This window comes from Sphaeramia orbicularis, chromosome 3 (assembly GCF_902148855.1).
Source record: "Sphaeramia orbicularis chromosome 3, fSphaOr1.1, whole genome shotgun sequence".
Lineage (NCBI taxonomy): Eukaryota > Metazoa > Chordata > Actinopteri > Kurtiformes > Apogonidae > Sphaeramia > Sphaeramia orbicularis.
Window position 1 is genome coordinate 11,728,045 of NC_043959.1, and position 19,344 is coordinate 11,747,388.

General features: G+C 45.4%; 1 protein-coding gene across 1 annotated transcript; it reads left to right on the forward strand.

Moving 5' to 3' along the window:
• Nucleotides 1-16,079: 16,079 nt before the first annotated feature.
• Nucleotides 16,080-17,510, forward strand: LOC115417019 (dromaiocalcin-1-like). The gene is made up of 2 exons (XM_030130944.1): nucleotides 16,080-16,342; nucleotides 16,994-17,510. Exons 1-2 carry the CDS (start codon nucleotides 16,238-16,240, stop codon nucleotides 17,180-17,182), a joined length of 294 nt encoding a protein of 97 aa, XP_029986804.1. The 5' UTR covers nucleotides 16,080-16,237; the 3' UTR covers nucleotides 17,183-17,510.
• The last annotated feature ends 1,834 nt before the right edge of the window (nucleotides 17,511-19,344 follow it).

The window sequence follows — 19,344 nt, forward strand, 5'->3', positions numbered from 1 at the left end:
TTTCCTTTACAGACTCCAGAGTCATTTCCTTTACAGACTACAGAGTCATTTCTGTTGCAGACTCCAGAGTCATTTCCGTTGCAGACTCCAGAGTCATTTCCTTTATCAGACTCCAGAGTCATTTCATTTATCAGACTACAAAGTCATTTCCTTTGCAGACTCCAGAGTCATTTCTAGGGATGCACCGATACCACTTTTTTCCAGATCAAGTACGAGTACTTACATTTGAGTACTTGCTGATAACGAGTACCGATACGAGTACTTAATAACCCCATTCCAGTTGTTAGTTCCTTTTTTAAATGTGCTTTATTGTCGTCATTAGTCTGACTGGAACAAAGTGCTGCTACTGACATTTAATGTGTTGGCATGAGTGTTTCTCAATTAATCCACCAGGGGGCGCCGCTCTGAATTAACCGTACTGGACAAATACCACGAAGAAGAGTAAAGTTTTCTGAGAAGAAGAAGAAAGTCAGTAATAACAAACATGGAGGCAACAGAAGCAACACTAATGTGATACTAATATTGCAGCGTTTTCACTGGTAAGGTTTAAAAGCTTAGCTTCAGCAGGAAGAGAAAAGAGAAATGAGCCATAACTTTTGTTTTCACGTCTGTTGGCGGCGGTCCGCACCGCTCCGTACTCCCGCTGGTATTCTCGTTCTGTGTACGCATCTGCAAGCACCTGGAAAAAAGATGGAATGTACGCAGGGGACAGACAGAACGCTGCGTCCATATCTGTCTGTGTCTTTAATGTTACTTGCAGTCAGCGTTACTTTTATCACCGTCATTTATTTTGAAAAATCTCCACACTCTTCACACTCCCCACACACTATTCCACCGCCACGTACCTGCTGCACCGAACTAGGAAAGTCACACGGCCGTAAGTGGTATCGGTGCATTTGTATCAGATATCTTTTACGAGTACGAGTACACACACTGAGTATTGGAGCCGATGCCGATACTCGTATCGGTATAGGTGCATCCCTAGTCATTTCCTTTACAGACTCCAGAGTCATTTCCTTTGCAGACTAATAATAATAATAATGGATTAGATTTATATAGCAATTTTCTATGAACGCATACTCAAAGCATGTACAGAGGATCCATTATTCATTCGCTCTCACATTCTCCCTTAGGTGGTGGTAAACTACATTTGTATCCACAGCTGTCCTGGGGCAGACTGACAGAAGCGTGGCTGCCAAGTCACACCTACGGCCCCTCCCACAACCACCAAACATTCATTCACATTCATACACCAGTGTGAGTAGCAGCACTGGAGGCAAGGAGGGTGAAGTGTCTTGCCCAAGGACACAACAGCACATGGACTAAACAGGATTCGAACCGCCAACCCTTTGGTTATTGGATGACCCGCTCTACCATCTGAGCCATGGCTGCCCCTACACAGTCATTTCCTTTATCAGACTACAGAGTCATTTCCTTTACGGACTACAGTCATTTCCGCCCACCCAGCCACCCACCGATTGACCCACTGACCCATCGACCGACCCACCCACTGACTGACCCACCGACTGATCCACCAACCAACCCGCCCACTGACCGACCCACCCACCAACCCACCCATCGATAGACCCTCCCACTGACCCATCCACCGACCTGCCCAACGACCCACCCACATGAAAACAGAACCTCCTCTGAGGTCATAAATGACTGCGCCTTAAATCTTTGTGTGTAAACTCTCATATGAGTGCTGTTTGTTCATGGACCCGGGAGTTGAATCCTGTTAAAGTAAACTTCAACAGCTCTGACTTTGTTTGATATTCAGCTCATTTCACTGACAAATGTCCTGTACCGACGTTCAAACCCCATCAGAGGTGTTTTTTCTGTGACACGCCCTGGATTTATCTGAGCACCTCAAACCAGATCAGCAGATGGATTCACTGGTGACGAGGTTCTGATTGGATCTGAACAGACTGGGTCACTATCTGGGTTTCCATTCCCCTCAGAAATGAGCAAAATATAAATTATGAAGAGAGGGGATTGACATGCCCATCCAAAGAATAAGAGGTGTGCAGGATCCTGAAAAAATGATGAAAAAAAAAGAAAAAAAAAAGGAAGGTCCGCACAACCTGTGAGCTCCCAAAACATTTTATTAAACCATGTGACGTTTGGGGCCGAGGTCCTTCATCAGACTGAGGACAGATAGGATTACACAGGTGTTTTATATAGAGTGTCTAATCACAATAACATGTGACCTGCATTATACGTCATCTTAGAAAAGCAGAAAAAACGACTTTTAAACTTTTCAGACATATAATCAATCATAAATAGTCAATAGTCAAATGTTTCAGATGTCCACAAGTACAAATAATTTTAGTGATCCAACTGCTTTACTCTCATACATGTGTAAACAGGTATTAATCGAGTTTCTTTGTATTCATACAAGTCCATGTAATTATGCTGCCCATCTGAATGTGGTGACAGACACCACAGCATGTGTGCACAGTTTTCTTATTTACAAATTTACAAAAACAGATTTACAAAAACAGATACATCCAGATAGACATCTAAACTACAGTGTTGGAGTAGAGATATATATACTGCATACACCATTAGTGAAGTGGTCTATGTGAAGAGTGATTTTGAAGACATATGAGGAAATGTGAAGAGTCTATAGAAACGGTCTGAGATCAGATTCTTCATTGCGTACAGTTACATGATGTTTTTTAAATCCAATTTATTTTTCCAGAGGAAAATTAATCCAGAACTAAAGTACTTTCTCTTCTGTTTACATGGAAATGTTAAACCCAAATAACGGTTTACATGTGAAACGTTTATTCGGTTCTCGCAGTCCTTCTGTTAGCTTAGCTTAGCATAGTCACTGCATTTCCATGGTCACACGTAGCCAGTTTTTTAAAGGTGATTTGTAGCCTTTTGTCAGTAATTTTGTAAAATCCGATTCTCCCTAATTATTTCTTTAGATCCGCGACTTACTGCACTCATACAATCTTGGGACTGTTGTGTTGACAGAAGTTGAAAAATCTTTTTGTTGGAAGGGATGCATGCGCTAAATTAGCTTTGCTTTACCGTTTTAGCTTTGCATTAGTTTTTATTCCTCAAGATTTTATTACTGCAGTAAGTCACATGGCCACGATTTGAGCCTCAATTTGTGATCATACTGACCCCACCGGACTAAAGTAATGATTAGGGAGAACTGAATTTCACAAAATCACTCATAAAATACTACAAATCACCTATAAAAGCCTGACTACGTCTGACCAGAGGAATGAAGTGATTATGCTAAACTAGGCTAAGCTAGGCTAACAGAAGGGCTGCGAGAGCAAGGCAATCGGTGCACTGCAGTGCAAACTGATTTGCCCACTTATTGAACTCATTAGTGCATGACAAATGAATTAATAAAAAAAACAAGTGGTGAACTCTTCCTTCAGGGTTTTCCAGGCTGGTAGATCCCATCAGAATAGCCCACTGGAACGGTTTGGGTTGACTAGACTGCAGTGCATATTGTTACGCCAGCGCAGAATGTGTGCGTGATCGCGACAGGACAAGACAACGAGCATGTGCAGAATGGAAGGAATAAAGTCCAAACGGAATAAAGGGTTTACATGTCCCAGGAAGAATTTAGACCGGATTCAAAAGTGGATTAAACTAGGGACTTTAATCGGGTTTAAATTTAATCCGAACTTTTCTTTTTCAACTGGAATAAGGTGTTTACATGGGCATCTGAAATAGGATCTAACCTTTAATCAGTTTAAACCAGGAATAAAAGTAGTCATGCAAACGCATGGATTGAGGCCTTTAGGTTGAAGTGTATCTAGGTCTGGGCTCTCAAACTCATGTTCGTTCAGGTTCCACATTCAGCTCGATTTAATATGAAGTGGTCCGGACCAGTAAAATAATAACATAGTAACCTATAAATAATGACAACTCTAAATTCTTGTCTGTTTTGGTGCAAAAAAACCCTCATTAAATTATGAAAATACTTACTTTTATAAACTATCCAAACAAAAAAGATATGAATAACCTGAAAATGCTGAAATTTCTTAAGAAAAATAAGTGCAATTTTAACAATATTCTGCCTCAACATCTCATTTCTACATGTGCGGTATGGATCAGATCTACAAAGAAACTAAACACTGAGGAACAGGCAGAAAATAGTTCAAATTGGGCTGAATTTTCTTTAGACATTTCAGGTTGTTCATATTTGTTCAGGTTATTCACATTTTATTGTTACAAGATAGCTGGCACGTACAAAGCAGGGGCCGGGGGGGCTTGAGCCCCTGCCACTTTGATCCTCTGCCAACAAGTGCCCTTTTTACTCGTGTTTTTTTTTTTTTTTTTTGCGCAAAAAACTGCATGACTAAAATTTTCGTGACTAAAAATGTGATCAATGATAATAAATGTTAAGAGTGGTTTAATCTGGCTGTCACTGGACCTGGTCATGGTGCCCTTTCATCTCTGTCACGCCCCGCCCCTTCCTCCTGTGCAACTGTGCTTGCAACACGCGCACACGCACGCACACACACACACACACACACTTGCGCGCACATGTCCCGTCTGGAGAATGAATGAGGAGGAGGGAAGCGCCGCGATTCAAGGTACATGAGAGTCCACCCCACTATCTGCCCAAAACATTCACTTGTCTCCTTTGGTCCTGGTCCTGTTCTTCAACAACTATAGTTTTGGGGCCAAAACCCAATCGTAAGTGAGTAAATAATTCAATATCATCGTCACGTCATGGCATTAGCTCACAGACTAGCACACTCTAACAGCTGGGTGCCCACCTGAGTCTGAGTCCTGCTGAAGCACTCACACATCTGCTTCTGTTTTATTTCCATAAACTGTTGAGTTTTAGCCGCAAAACTGTAACACATGGTAATAGTCCTCACTTGCTGAAACAGCCACTTTTTCTTCAGTTTTCTCTGTTTTTGCATAATACCTTTAAGTTTACTCTGAGGTTTAATGAACACCTACATGATCAGTAAATTAAATATAGGGTAAAGGAAGTGATTTACACTGAAAAATGCAAAACACAGACGTTTTTATTATAATAAATGGTGATAAATCACATGAGAAACGTTAAAAAGAGAGAAAAAATTTTTTTAGAAGCTGCCATAAAAGTACCACTGGGTCTTAACGGGTTAAAATGTGCTGAAGTAATTAAATTCTGCTAAACTGAAATAAAATTACATAAAGAGAAAACACATCAAAGTCTTCTTCTCATCCAATACCTAAATATGTCCCTTTTGGTGTACAAGAGTCATAAAACTTATGTAAAATCCCCCGACTCTTTCATCAGTGCCAACACTTTGACATTTCTGGTTTTGTTTCAGAAACTGCTGGATCGATTATCGTAACATCCGTGTTTGCCTCAAACATCTTGAGTGAATCTTATTTGAAATAACCACAAACCTCCACAAATATTCCCATCAACCTGGTCAATATTAAATGATACAACTATAAATACTACAATATAAACTTTATTATTATCCTGTAATGTTAAATGGGTTGGCTTGGGTTAACACTTCCTCTACATGGTTATTTCTTAACTGTGGACCTAAATATCATCACAAATATGTCCTATAATGAAAAGAAACTAAATATTCAATGTTTCACTGTAAAAGTAGGTGTAAAACCAGATGTAAAATGAAGCTATTTCTAGTTCTTAACATTCACTGTCATGCTTTTATACATAATTTAACATCTGTTTTTAAGAATTTGTCTTGGACTTACACTGCAAAAATCCAAATCTTACCAAGTGTATTATTTTCATTTACTAGTCAAAATATCTCATCACACTTAAAATAAGACATAATCACCTACAGAGTAACTTGTAAGGGAGATAAAAGAACTTATTTTTAGACAGCAGATCTAGAAAATCTTACCAAGATAATTTTCACTTGTTCCATTGGCAGATTTTTTTGGTGAATTGAGCAAAAAAAAAATCTTGAATTAAGCAAAAAAAAATCTGCTAATGGAACAAGTGAAAATTATCTTACTAAGATTTCTTGAAATAAGATTTTCCAGATCTATTGTCTAAAACCAAGTTCTTATATCTCACTGAAAAGTTACTCTTTAGGTGATTTTGTCTTATTTTAAGTGTGATGAGATATTTGGACTAGAAATGAGAAAAATACACCTGGTAAGAGTTAGATTTTTGCAGGGTATTAACATACAAAAACTTTTACACATTGCATCTTTATTTCCACTTATATAGAAACTGAACATCAAAAGAAACTTATCACATATTCTATTTGATGCCATTTCACACCATTTTATTAAATATGAAACATGAAAACTTTCTTGTTCTTAAAAAACATTTAATTAACAAACAAAATACAACAAACAACAAAACAGTGGATGAGTATCCAGAGGATAATGTAAAATATGACAAAGGGTAGTTCAACAAAGTTCACATTTAGCAACAAGCAACATTATTAATCCACAGCAAGTCAAAGATCTCAATCCCATTGAACATCTGTGGGATATTGTTGGTAGATCCATGTATGCTAGGCGTCCAAGCACTTGGCAACCGCCAGATGCTCATACAGGCCCTTCAGGAAGAGTGGGACAACATCCCCCAAGACAGGCTCAGGAGGTGAATCCAGAGTATGTGCAGAAGGTGCACAGCCTGTGTTAGGGCTCAGGGAGGACACACCCAGTATTGAGGACATTGATCTGGACCATTTGGTCAATCTTTAACTTGCTGTGAATTAATAATGTTGCTTGTTGCTAAATGCGAACTTTGTAATTGGTGGTTATTCATTTTCATGTGCCCTTTTGGAAGTTTGAGCCCCTGCCCCTTTATAGCTTTCTGCACGGCCCTGCAAGATAGTTTGTAAATGTAAATATTTTCTGCAGTAAAACCATTACAAAAATTTGAAGTTGTCATTATTTATAGGCATAATGTAATATTTTTTTCACATCTACCAAGAAGAACATACAGAGTCGTTATTTTTTGTAGGTTATTATGCTATTATTTTACTTCAGATCAAATTGATCTGTATGTGGAACCTGAACTAAAATGAGTTCCACAGCCTTGACTGTGGAATTTTTGCACTTTGCAAATTCATCCCAGGGGCCGCATTGGAACCTTTGGTGGGATGCATTTGGGCCCCAGGACGCATGTTTGAGACCCCTGATCTAGGGTATGAATCCAAAGAAAGAGGAAGGTGGTGAAGACCCTCACAAGAAAATATCAACAGTACAAACAGTAACAACCATGATGATAATTATAATGGAAACAATTACTAGAACCAGAACTGAGTAAAACTGGACAGAAAAAAAGGAAAAAATTACAAAGAAATACAATAAATAAAACTTATTAAATGAGGAGTATAAGAAAAGAAAACATGAACAGAATGTCATAAACAATGACAGCACAAATAATACCAGTAACAACTGCACCCCCCCCAAGGACCAGGGGCCGACAAAGAGGGCCCCAAGGCCTGGCCAACCAGCAGACAACACAGAGAAGGGGATCTAACCCCCCCCAAGGGGCAACTGTGCGCCCTTCCTGAACATGGTGAAAGGAAGCCTTAGCCAGAGGCCCCACAGCAGCTGAGCACAGGCCCCAGGGGGCCAGGGACGCAAGCTGCCCCCTGCTGGGGCCCAGCCACCCAGGGGCCACCCACCACACCAGGAGACCAGGCCACCCCAGATCGCCACCCACCGTGGTCCAGTGCACATCCTGCTGCCCCGGCCAAGCCCCCCCAACCCCAACTCAAACCCCACTCCCCCCTCCTGTCCCCCCCCTCCAACACACACATCCACATAAGCATGTGCACACACACTTACAGAAACCCAGACACACTCACCACCTGCCCCCCAACACACACACCAACATGCAGAAACACCTCCATCTTTGCCCACATAACCCCCCCCCCCCCACATGTACACTTACACACACACTCTTACATGTAAAACACACCCACATATGCACACACACCCACACACAGCCAACTCCCCCCCACCACACACACCTACACACACCTGTACGTCTATTAGAGATGTGACAATATGAGAACTCCACACCACAACCCCTGCGACCACAATCACCCCAGCCGCCATCACCACGACGGCCCCTCCAAGACACGCTCCAAACACCTAAAGAACACCCACACACCCACTGAAACAACCCAGCCAAGCCTCCCCCCACCAAAAAAAAAGTGCAATGCTGGCAGAGGCACCAGTGCACTTAGGATGGAAGAAGGATGTTGCTCTCTTCCACGCAGACAAGCCGGCCATCCCCAACTACCCCCCACCCCAGCAGCCCAAAAGACCCAAGACACACCCAAACCCCCGACCCCACCGCACCCAGCGGAAGAAGAAAAGGCCCCCAGGGCACCCCCCACCCACCCCCCAGAGGCTGAACACTGCAAACCGAATATGCAAACCTGGAGCGTTGCCACCCCCTCAGGCAGTGAGCAACACCACCCTGAGTCCCCCCAAAGTATGGCAGCTGAACACAGCCCCAGCACCAACTGGAACCCAAAATGGCCCACGCCCCCACCAGCAACCGCCACACCCCCCCAGTGCCCAAACACACACACACACACACACACACACACCTTTACCTGCCCCACCACAGCCCAGCCCCCCTCCCCAGCCCCCCCCCGACCACACTCCTCATGCGCACACGCCCATCTCTTCCCCACTATCTATTTGCATTCAAAAGGAAAGAGAGAAAAAAAAAAAAGGAAACAGACTACCCTAGGGCCGGCAGCCCCCCCAAGCAAAGCAGCCAGTCAAGACCCAACCAATGGACCAGCCAATGGACCAACCCTCCTCCCCCCAGGCAGCATCCAGGAAACAGGGGTGTGTGAAGACCCCCCCCACCACCACCACTCGCACCTCCCTGGTTCATCTACCGTCTGTGGTTCCCATGTCTGTGTCTGTGGTGTGTAAGGGTGTATTCACACCAGGAGAGTCCGATAGTCCACTTGCTTTGGGCTGGACCAAATTATTATTATTTTGAATTTTGGTGCAGTTCGCTTTCACATTGTACATTTTTGTAAATGGACCAAAATCTGTAAACAGAACCAGGTGTGCTGAGGTCGTTCAGCCATTGGACAGAAATGAGCGGTGTCGACTAAAGCGCTCAGTCCAAAGTCAAAGGAAAGAATCATTGAAATTTTCCATGCTGTTTTTGTTATCGTCATAGCGATATGGTTTTTACAGATGCAGACGTTTGCACAAATGTTTGAGTGGCAAGAGCATTTGATGCAACGTCAGGTTTACAATATTGTAGAATTTATTTCTCAATGATGAAGACACAGACAGACAATCTACAGAGGACAGCGCTTATGTGCACATCATGTTGTGACTGTTGGTCTTATTCACGCAAGATGTAACAGGTCTGAAGTGTGAATTCTGCTAGTATATCAAAAGACTGTTCTCCAAAAGCATTAGTGCTCCATACTGCTGACCTATGTCTATCTATCCTATATCACCGTTCAGTTTAGCCAAGGACAGAATTCCTTAACGCAGGTAAAGTTTGCTGGGGCTGATGAAGTCGTTCATTATTTTTCTTTTCAAGCACAACCAACAAGTCTAACTGGAGTTCTGAAAATGAAATGTCCACATGTTACAGTTTTGCATAAGCGCTGAATCCAACTCATACCCACACTGAAGCACAATTACCGGGAGCATGAACCAAAATGATACTGGTTTTGACCTCTGCCTTTCTACAGTGTGAATATGAACTAATAATGCACCATTTACACAATAGTAAAAAACCCCAACTGTGTTGGATCAGGTCTGGGCTGTTTTCACACCTCAAACGAACCGCACCCAGACCACCTCTTCAGCTGGGTCTGGGTTCGCTTGTTTGGTCCAGAACAGAGTACGGTGGTTTTTATTCACACCAGTCCAAAAGGTCCGAACCAAGGGAGCAAATGAACTCTGGTTTGTTTTAAACAGACCAAAAAAGGCAGGTGTGAATACACCCTAAATGTGTCGCTAATTTGTCAACAGGTAAATGTGTGGTGGAGGTGCAGCTCATAGTTGTCTTTAGAGTGTCTGCTAGTCAAATGACTTCAACCAGACTCAGAGCAGATGCTGCATTCATCACACAACCATCAGCACCAACAGGTAAGGACTTCAACCACTACATGGAAAGGACTTCAATGTCCACTATTAGACTATGTCTAGTCATTTAGCATTTTAGATTGGATTCAATAGAATATTGAATATTGTTGTTCTGAATCAGATTCAAATAACAACCTTTTGTCTCAGAGATGATATCCATGTACAACTGAAGTGCATACACACTTTTTATTTATCTGTTTATTTATTTAATCCAATTGGTTTCTCAGTTTTGCTACATATGTCGGATCCAGTTGGTCTTCATCTTTCCTCAGTCATCAGGGGGAAGGTGAAGTCCATGTTGGATTTACTAGATCCAGGGCTTTCTCACTCCTATGTTTAGGGTTAATCAAGGGCTTTGGTTCAAATAAGGAAAACTCTTTGGCCTTGGTCTAAATCTTGGATCTTCATCTGAACCAGTGTTTCTCAATGGTGGCATTTGGAACAAGAAAGCTGAGAGACAGGGGGCAGTGATACCAAAACGAGGGGCCTTAATTTGTGTACATATCAATATCATGTTACGTCCTTGCCCCACCCCCACCCACTTCTCTGCAATGATGTACATTGTTGCACTTGTTGCAATTGACCTATGGCACCCCCCCCACCCCCCATTGCAACATTTTTTTCGGGGGTTGGAGGGTGGGGGGCTCATGTTGACGTAAAGGGGGATATGTTCAAAAACGGTTGAGAGCCACTGATCTAAACTAAAATCCCCCCAAAAATAAAACCATCACAAAACAATTCTGTTAATGATTTACTGTCATGATCAGTATCAGTACGATTCTTTTTACCAACTCGACTCTTTCGATTCGTTCATCTGTTGTAAATCGATTCAGAATCGGGAAAAAAAAGAGACTTAATGTGAACTGGTGAGCAATTCAGCAGCGCTGCATTGCCTAGCATATGCCTAATCCGCTACAACACAGGTGTAAGTTATGAGAGGTCTGTCCCTTAATGTCTATGTTTTATGGTAACCTATGAATAATGTCATTAGAAAATTACAAAATTTAATAAAGATTTTACACTAGTATATAAACATAGTACTACAGTCAATAGTTAACTGTATTTAGTCTAATTTAGACTTTTAATCTACGTTTTCTATATACTCCCCCTTGAACTGCCACCTTACCGTGGTGGGGAAGTTTGAGTGCCCCAGTGATCCCAGGAGCTATGTTGTCGGGGGCTTTATGCCCCTGGTAGGGCCTCCTATGGCAAACAGGTCCTGGGTGATGGGCCAGACTAACAGCAGTTCAAAGCCACTATGGAAAAAATTAAAGCAAGGACCGTGATGTCGCCTGGTATGGGGCCCCACCCTGGGGCCAGGTCCAGGGTTGGAGCTGGTATGTGAGCGCCTGGTGGTGCCTTTGCCCACGGGGCCCAGCCGGGCTCAGCCTGAAGGGGCAACATAGGCCCAACCTCCGGTGGACTCACCACCCGCCGACGGAACCGTAGGGGCTGGGTACAATGTGGATTGGGTGGTAGTCAACGGCAGGGGGCTCGATGACCCAATCCCCGGACAAAGAGTCTGGCTCTTGGGACGTGGAATGTCACTTCGCTGGGGGAAAGGAGCCAGAGCTTGTGACAGAGGTTGAGAGATACCGTCTAAATATAGTCGGGCTCACTTCCACACACAGCTCGAGCTCTGGTACCTAACCTCTCAAGAGGGGCTGGACTCTTCACTTCTCTGGAGTTGCCCCCGGTGAGAGGCGGCGGGCTGGTGTGGGCTTGCTCATAGCCCCTCAGCTCAGCCGCCATGTGTTGGAGTTCACCCCGGTGAACAAGAGGGTCTCCTCCCTGCACCTTCGGGTCAGGGACAGGTGCCTCACTGTTGTTTTGGCCTATGGGCCAAATGGCAGTGCAGAGTACCCAGCCTTCTTGGAGTCCCTGGGAAGGGTGCTGGACAGTGCTGTGACTGGGGACTCCATTGTTCTCCTGGGCGACTTCAATGCCCACGTGGGCAATGACAGTGAGACCTGGAGGGGGGTGATGGGGAGGAACAGCCTCCCCGATCTGAACCCGAGCAGTGTTCTGTTATTGGACTTCTGTGCTAGTCACAGTTTGTCCATAACAAACACCATATTTGAACACTGAGATGTCCATAAGTGCACATGGCACCAGGACACCCTAAAGCAGAGGTCAATGATCGACTTCATTGTCGTGTTATCAGACCTCCGGCTGTGTGTTTTGGACACTCGAGTGAAGAGAGGGGCAGAGCTGTCAACCGATCATCACCTGGTGGTAAGTTGGATCTGCTGGCAAAGGAGGAAGCTGGACAGACTCAGCAGGCCCAAAAGTATTTTGAGGGTCTGTTGGGAAAGTCTGGTGGAGCCCGATGTCAGCATGATCTTCAACTCCCACCTCCGGGAGAGCATCTCCCAGATCCCGGGGGAGGCTAGGGACATCGAGTCTGAGTGGACCATGTCCTCCACCTCCATTGTCAAAGCGGCTGCTCAGAGCTGTGGTCACATGGTCTCCGGAGCATGTTGTCGTGGCAACCCCCGAACCTGGTGGTGGACACCGGAAGTGAAGGACACTGTCATGCTGAAAAAGGAGTCTTACTGAGCCTTGCTGGCTCATGGGACTCCTGAAGCAGCTGAGGGGTACTGGCAGGCCAGGCGCGCTGCGGCCCGAGTGGTTGTGGAGGCAAAAACTCGGGTCTGGGAGGAGTTCGGTGAGGTCATGGAGGAGGACTATCAGTCAGCCTCAAGGAAATTCTGGCAAACCGTCCGGCACCTCAGGAGGGGAAAGCAGTGCACCACCAACACTGTTTATAGTGGAAGTGGGGAGCTGCTGGCCTTAACTGGGGATGTTGTTGGACGGTGGAAGGAATGCTGTGAGGATCTCTTCAATCCCACTGCCACGTCTTCCATGGGGGAAGCAGAGGCTGAGGTCTGAGAGGTGGACTTGTCCATCACCCAAGCTGAAGTCACCAAGGCGGTTGACAAGCTTCTCAGTGGCAGGGCAACAGGGGTGGATGAGATTTGCCCTGAGTACCTTAAGTCACTGGATGTGCAGGGACAGTCTTGGTTGACATGTCTCTGTAATATTGTGTGGCGGACAGGGACAGTGCCTCTGGATTGGCAGACCGGGGTGGTGGTCCCCCTTTTTAAGAAGGGGAACCGGAGGGTGTGCTCGAACTACAGGGGGAATCACACTCCTCAGCCTCCCGGGGAAAGTCTATTCCAGGGTACTGGAGAGGAGGATTTGACTAATAGTCGAATCTCAGATCCAGGAGGAACAATGTGGTTTTGTCCTGGTCGCGGAACACTGGACCAATTCTACACCCTCCATCAGGTGCTCGAGGGTTCATGGGAGTTCGTCCAACCAGTCCACATGTGTTTTGTGGATTTGGAGAAGGCGTTTGATTGCGTCCCTCGTGGTATGTTGTGGGGGGTTCTCCGGGAGTATGGGGTCCGGGGCCCTCTGCTAAGGGCAGTCCGGTCCCTGTATGACCAAAGCAGGAGCCTGGTTCGCATTGCTGACAGTAAGTTAGACCTGTTCCAGGTCATGTTGGACTCCGGCAGGGCTGTCCTTTGTCACCGGTTCTGTTCATAATTGTTATGGACAGAATTTCTAGGCACAGCCAGGGGGTGGAGGGAGTCCGGCTTGGGGACCACAGGATTTCCTCCCTGATTTTTGCGGATGATGTTGTCCTGTTGGCCTCATCGAACCTGGACCTTCAGCGTGCACTGGGGCGGTTTAGAGGTGAGAGTGAAGCAAGTGGGATGAGAATCAGCACCTCCAAATCCGAGGCCATGGTTCTCAACCGTAAAAAGGTGGTCTGCCCTCTCTGGGTCAGTGGGGAGACCTTGCCTCAAGTTGAGGAGTTTAAGTATCTTGTGGTCTTGTTCACGATTGAGGGAAGGATAGAGCATGAGGTTGACAGACGGATCGGTGCAGCGTCTGCAGTGATGCAGTTGTTGTATCGGTCTGTCGTGGTGAAGAAGGAGCTGAGCTGAAAGGCTCAGTCTACGTTCCTACCCTCACCTGTGGTCATGAGTTTTGGATCACGACCAAAAGGACAACATCCTGGATACAAGCAGTTGAAATGAGTTTCCTCCATAGGGTGGGTGGGCGCACCCTTAGGGATAGGGGGAGGAGCTCAGTCACCAGGGAGGAGCTTGGAGTAGAGCCGCTGCTCCTCCACATCCACAGGGACCAGCTGAGGTGGCTCATGCATCTGGATCGGATGCCTCCTGGATGTCTCCCTGGGGAGGTGTTCCGGGCATGTCCTGAAGGGAGGAGGCCTCGGTGAAGTCCTAGGACATGCTGGAGAGACTATGTCTGTGGGCTGGCCTGGGAACGCCTCAGGGTCCCCCCGAAAGAGCTGGAGGAGGAATCTGAGGAGAGGGAAGTCTGGGCATCCCTGCTTAGACACCCTGGAACCCAGCCCCGGATAAGCAGAAAACAATGGATAGATGGATGGTTTTCTTTCTTTCTTTCTTTCTTTCTTTCTTTCTTTCTTTCTATCTATCTATCTATCTATCTATCTATCTATCTATCTATCTATCTATCTATCTATCTATCTATCTATCTATCTATCTATCTATCTATCTATCTATCTATTTGTCTGTCTGTCTGTCTGTCTATCTTCTGTCTCCTTATTGTACGGGTATTTAGTCTTGTTCAGTGGTTCAATAGACTCAGAGTGATTCAGTGACTCTGCAATTCGTGAACGATTCAGCAACTCGGCTGTACTCGGCTGCTCTTTCATTCAGCGGTTCACTACCTCAGCTTGGTCCGTTGGTCGTTTGGACAATCGGAGATCTTATCGTAGAGACTACGGGTGCTGCACAGTCATAATTATGTTTGTCATAGTTAAAAAAACTGTAGCGTCCTCATTAGACAACCTGATATCATGACTTGCGTAAACATACACGCCGCTTTTAATTGAGGTGTTATATGTACGCATTATAAGCTTTCTGCATGTATGTTCACGCTGCGTCAAATACCACGAACTGAGGGTTAGAGTTAGGGGTTAGGGTTATGTGAATTGTAGATCTTGGCGTAAATTGAAAGGGGATCAAATGGCGTTGAATAACACACAAATGGATGAAAATGCATACGTATAAGCACACCAAATACCATAAGAACGGATGTGACGTACAACACCATTTCATGAGATCAGTCTCCTAAATGGTAGGTATTACGAACAATGCTAACTGTGAGTAACATGATTCCTAGATGTTGATAGTGGGGTCTGCCACATATTGAATCCACAGCCGACATTTGTGCTTTGTGAACTTGTGGAAGAGAACACCTCCTTCCAAACAGGATATCAGGATATCTGCTGTCAGAATTAGAAGTTCCTTAGGCACAACGCTTCAACATCTTGCTAATTGTTTGTTGCAGGTTCTGCTTCCTAGAAATGGGTGCTAAAGTAGGATTGGACAAGGACTGTTTTAGGGGGTGGAGTCCACCGATCGGTCGATGGTCAATCAAATGCAGTAAATGTGTTAATCATTTCATTGTGTTTGAGTTCAGATTTCACTCCATTGTCCTGTGATGTTTGTTCTGATCCAGAGTTGATGCTGTTGGATTGGATTGAATGACATCCAACGCTCTGTGTTGATGCAGTTCAGGACTCTGATGATGACAAACACCATTGTCCTCCTCCTTTTCCTTGTTGGTCTGGACTCTGTTCTGGGATCAGTGGTGAACAGATATTACCAGATGATAGAAAGTCACATGACCTGGGCGGACGCTCAAACATACTGCAGGAGGTGGGACTAACATTCACACCATTATTCAAATCCATGATATAATACGATAAAATATTATAGAATAGGATCAAATCTATCTAGGATCGAGTCTAGTTGAGCCGAGCCACTACCATGTAGTGGAAAAGCAGCATTAGTTGTGTCTTCTAGCTGGTGTACAGTAAACAGACGGTTCCATCCTGCTGTTTCTGAATGTTAGAGTTCTACTGATGCAGGATGTTAACCCTCTGTGTGCAGGGGAAACATGGAGCTGGAGCTTTGGGGAAACAGAGTATGAAGACTGGGATGATGACGAGCCTGGCACCGGCAACTGCGTCACCATCACCTCCAAGACAAGAAAAATGAGCCCCCAAGACTGCTCATCCCTGTATCCTTTCACCTGCTTCAGGGACAACCTGGTCCTGGTGAAGGAGAACAAGACCTGGGAGGAGGCGCTGGAGCACTGTCGCTCCATCTAGATGCACCCACACTACCCCTACATCCACTACAGGTTGGTCAGTGTCCAGCCTGGAGAAGACCACGCCTACATGAGGTTCAGGGTCAGGGAGGCCACCACGGACAAGGTGAGGAACGGAACCATCTGTGTTACTGTTCTATGTGCAGTAGAACCTGGCAGAACTAGTCCACCGTTGGACCAGTTGGACTTATATAGTATTTTGTTTTGAAATACAAGTGGAAATCCACAGAACGAGTGAGAGTCATAATAACTGCTACTAGTCAGCACAGTTCGCACATGCTCAGTGGATCAGCCTCCACTTGCTCAGTTCATGGGGTCATTTAGTTGACGCAACATTCCAAGAGAAAAAACGTGATTGCGATCTCAGCCAAGAAAAAATGTCGGGAATAGTTTTACCTGAAGTTTTAATGGAAGGAGATTCTCCAAATTTTTAGGGTAGTTTTTGAGTGGTTTGTGGGGTTGGATTTGGGGTGGGTTTAGGGAGGTTTTGGGGATGTTTTTTGGGTTGGTTTGTGGGGTGGTTTTTTGAGGTCTGGAATGGATTAATTATATTTCACCTCATTTCAATAGGGAAAGTTGATTCATAAAATGCAAAACAAGCTCAGTCATGGACTTAATGAAACTACTGCGAGGTTCTACTGTATCACTTTATGTTTTGTAGGTGTGTGTACAGAGTGTGTGTCAGTGTGTCTCTGTGTGGACATCCTTCTGTCCACTCTGTGTGTCTCTGGTGTCATGGGCGTGTCTCTGTGTGCAGGTGTGGGTTGGTCTGCGTTTCCTGGTGGATCAGTGGCGGTGGGTGAACGGAGTGGACATGTTGTTCTCAGACCTTCCTGAGTGTCCCGTTGAGCAGCAGAGGTGTGGAGCTTTGTCCACAAACTCCAACAGCAGCACTCTGGAGCCCATGGACTGTCTGGAAACAAACAACTTCCTGTGTTACATTTAGATCTGCAGCTGTTTCAAAGAGTCTGTGCACTGTTTGTTTGCATTTCTGAAGAGTAGAACTTCACTGTAGAAAAGTCATGACTTTAACAGAAGACACTGTCACAGTTCAAATATGGAGCCTTTAGACGACAGCAAAACAACCCCTGAACTCACTGAAGTAGGAAAGGACCTGGAAGCAGATCTCATCCTGTTGAGACTGAGCCCAAACCCACCATGAAAACACCTCAACCTGACGCTGGGAACAGAACTGGCACAGGTTTAAGGGGGTTTTGGACAGAACACATGGGAGTTTGGGCTGGTTTTGGCTGGAGAATAGTGACAATTATTATTTTGGCATCATAAATATTGAGATAAATTGTACCCATGTTTTCAGAAATGTGAAATTTTAACATTCTATTTTTCTTTTGCTCCTTTCTTTTAACCACCGTAGATGAACTGTGTAAAGTAGTGAGATGAATGGTTGATAAATATGCAGCTTTAATATTTCAGTTACTGTGAGGTGGCAGTTTAAATTCTAGATTGTGTGATTATTTCTGTGTCTATGAAGTCAAACTGTCAATAAAATCACTGTCCATACATGAATAAAGTGTCCTGTAAATGAATGTGTTCTCCTCATTAATCTGTTCAGGGATCTGTTCAGGTCGAATGTTCCGTTAAATGTCATTTGTTTCCATGAGGTTGAGCTCAGAACACAGTTGACCAAAGGAACTTTACACAATGGATGTAAAGTTCCAGGATCTATGGTCTGTTTGAGTCACAACCATTCCATGGTGTTGATGTTGGTCCACTGGAACTGAGCCCCTGTTCATGGAAGAGCCCTTTGACCTCTGATGAGTTTCATTCTAAAATAAAGAGTGTTTGGATTAGAACCTGTTTATGTTACAATGGCTTCATTCAGAACTTACCTAACGGTTCTGGTCCACAATCCGTTCATTCCCAAGGGTTTGGTCCAACCTGAAAGCCTGAAGTGTTCCAGGATGTTTCACATCTTTACTCCAGTGATCATCAGCGCCCTCCGGTGGCCAAAGAGGAAGACCATGTTGGACATGTCTCCCACATATCCGGGACTGGGTCGCAGGGGTAACAGTCTAAGCAGGGATGCCCAGACTTCCCTCTCCTCAGACTCCTCCTCTAGCTCTTCCTCATGGATCCCAAGGTGTTCCCAGTCCAGTCCACAGACATAGTCTCTCCAGCATGTCCTAGGTCTTCCCCGAGGCCTCTTTCCAGCAGGCCCAGAACACCTCCTCAGGGAGGCGTCCAGGAGGCATCGGACACAGATGTCTGATCCACCTCAGCTGGTCCCTCTCGATGTGGAAGAGCAGTGGCTCTAGTCTGAGCTCCTCCCTGGTGACTGAGCTCCTCCCCCTATCCCTAAAGGTGCACCAGGCCACCCTACAGAGGAAACTCATTTAGACCGCTTGTATCCTGGGTCTTGTCCTTTCGGTCCTGTCCCAAAGCTCATGACCATAGGTGAGGGTAGGAACATAGACTGACTGGTAAATCGAGAGCTTTGCCTTTTGGCTCAGCTCCCTCACCACGACAGACTGATACACCGACCACATCACTGCAGCCGCTGCACTGATCCATCTGTCAATCTCACGCTCCATCCTTCCCTCACTCATGAACAAAACCCCAAGATACTTAAACTTCTCCACTTGGGGCAAGGTCTCTCCACCAACCCAAAGAGGGCAGACCACCTTTTTCCAGTCGAGAACCATGGCCTCGGATTTGGAGGTGCTAATCCTCATCCCACTGGCTTCACACTCGGCTGCAAACCACCCCAGGGCACGCTGAAGGTCCAGGCTCGATGAGGCCAACAGGGCAACGTCATCTGCAAAAAGCAGAGATAAAATCCTGTGGTCCCCAAACCGGACCCCCTCTGGCCCCTGGCTGCGGCCAGAAATTCTATCCATAAGAATTATGAACAGAACCAGTGACAAAGGGCAGCCCTGCTGAACTCCAACATGCATTTGGACCAGGTCTGTCGTACTGCCAGCAATGCGAACAAGGCTCCTGCTTCAGACGTACAGGGACCGGACTGCCCTTAGCAGAGGGCCCCGGACCCCAAACTCCCGAAGCACCCTCCACAGGATACCATGAGGGACATGGTCGAATGCCTTCTCCAAATCCACAAAAGACATGTGGACTGGTTGGGCAAACCAG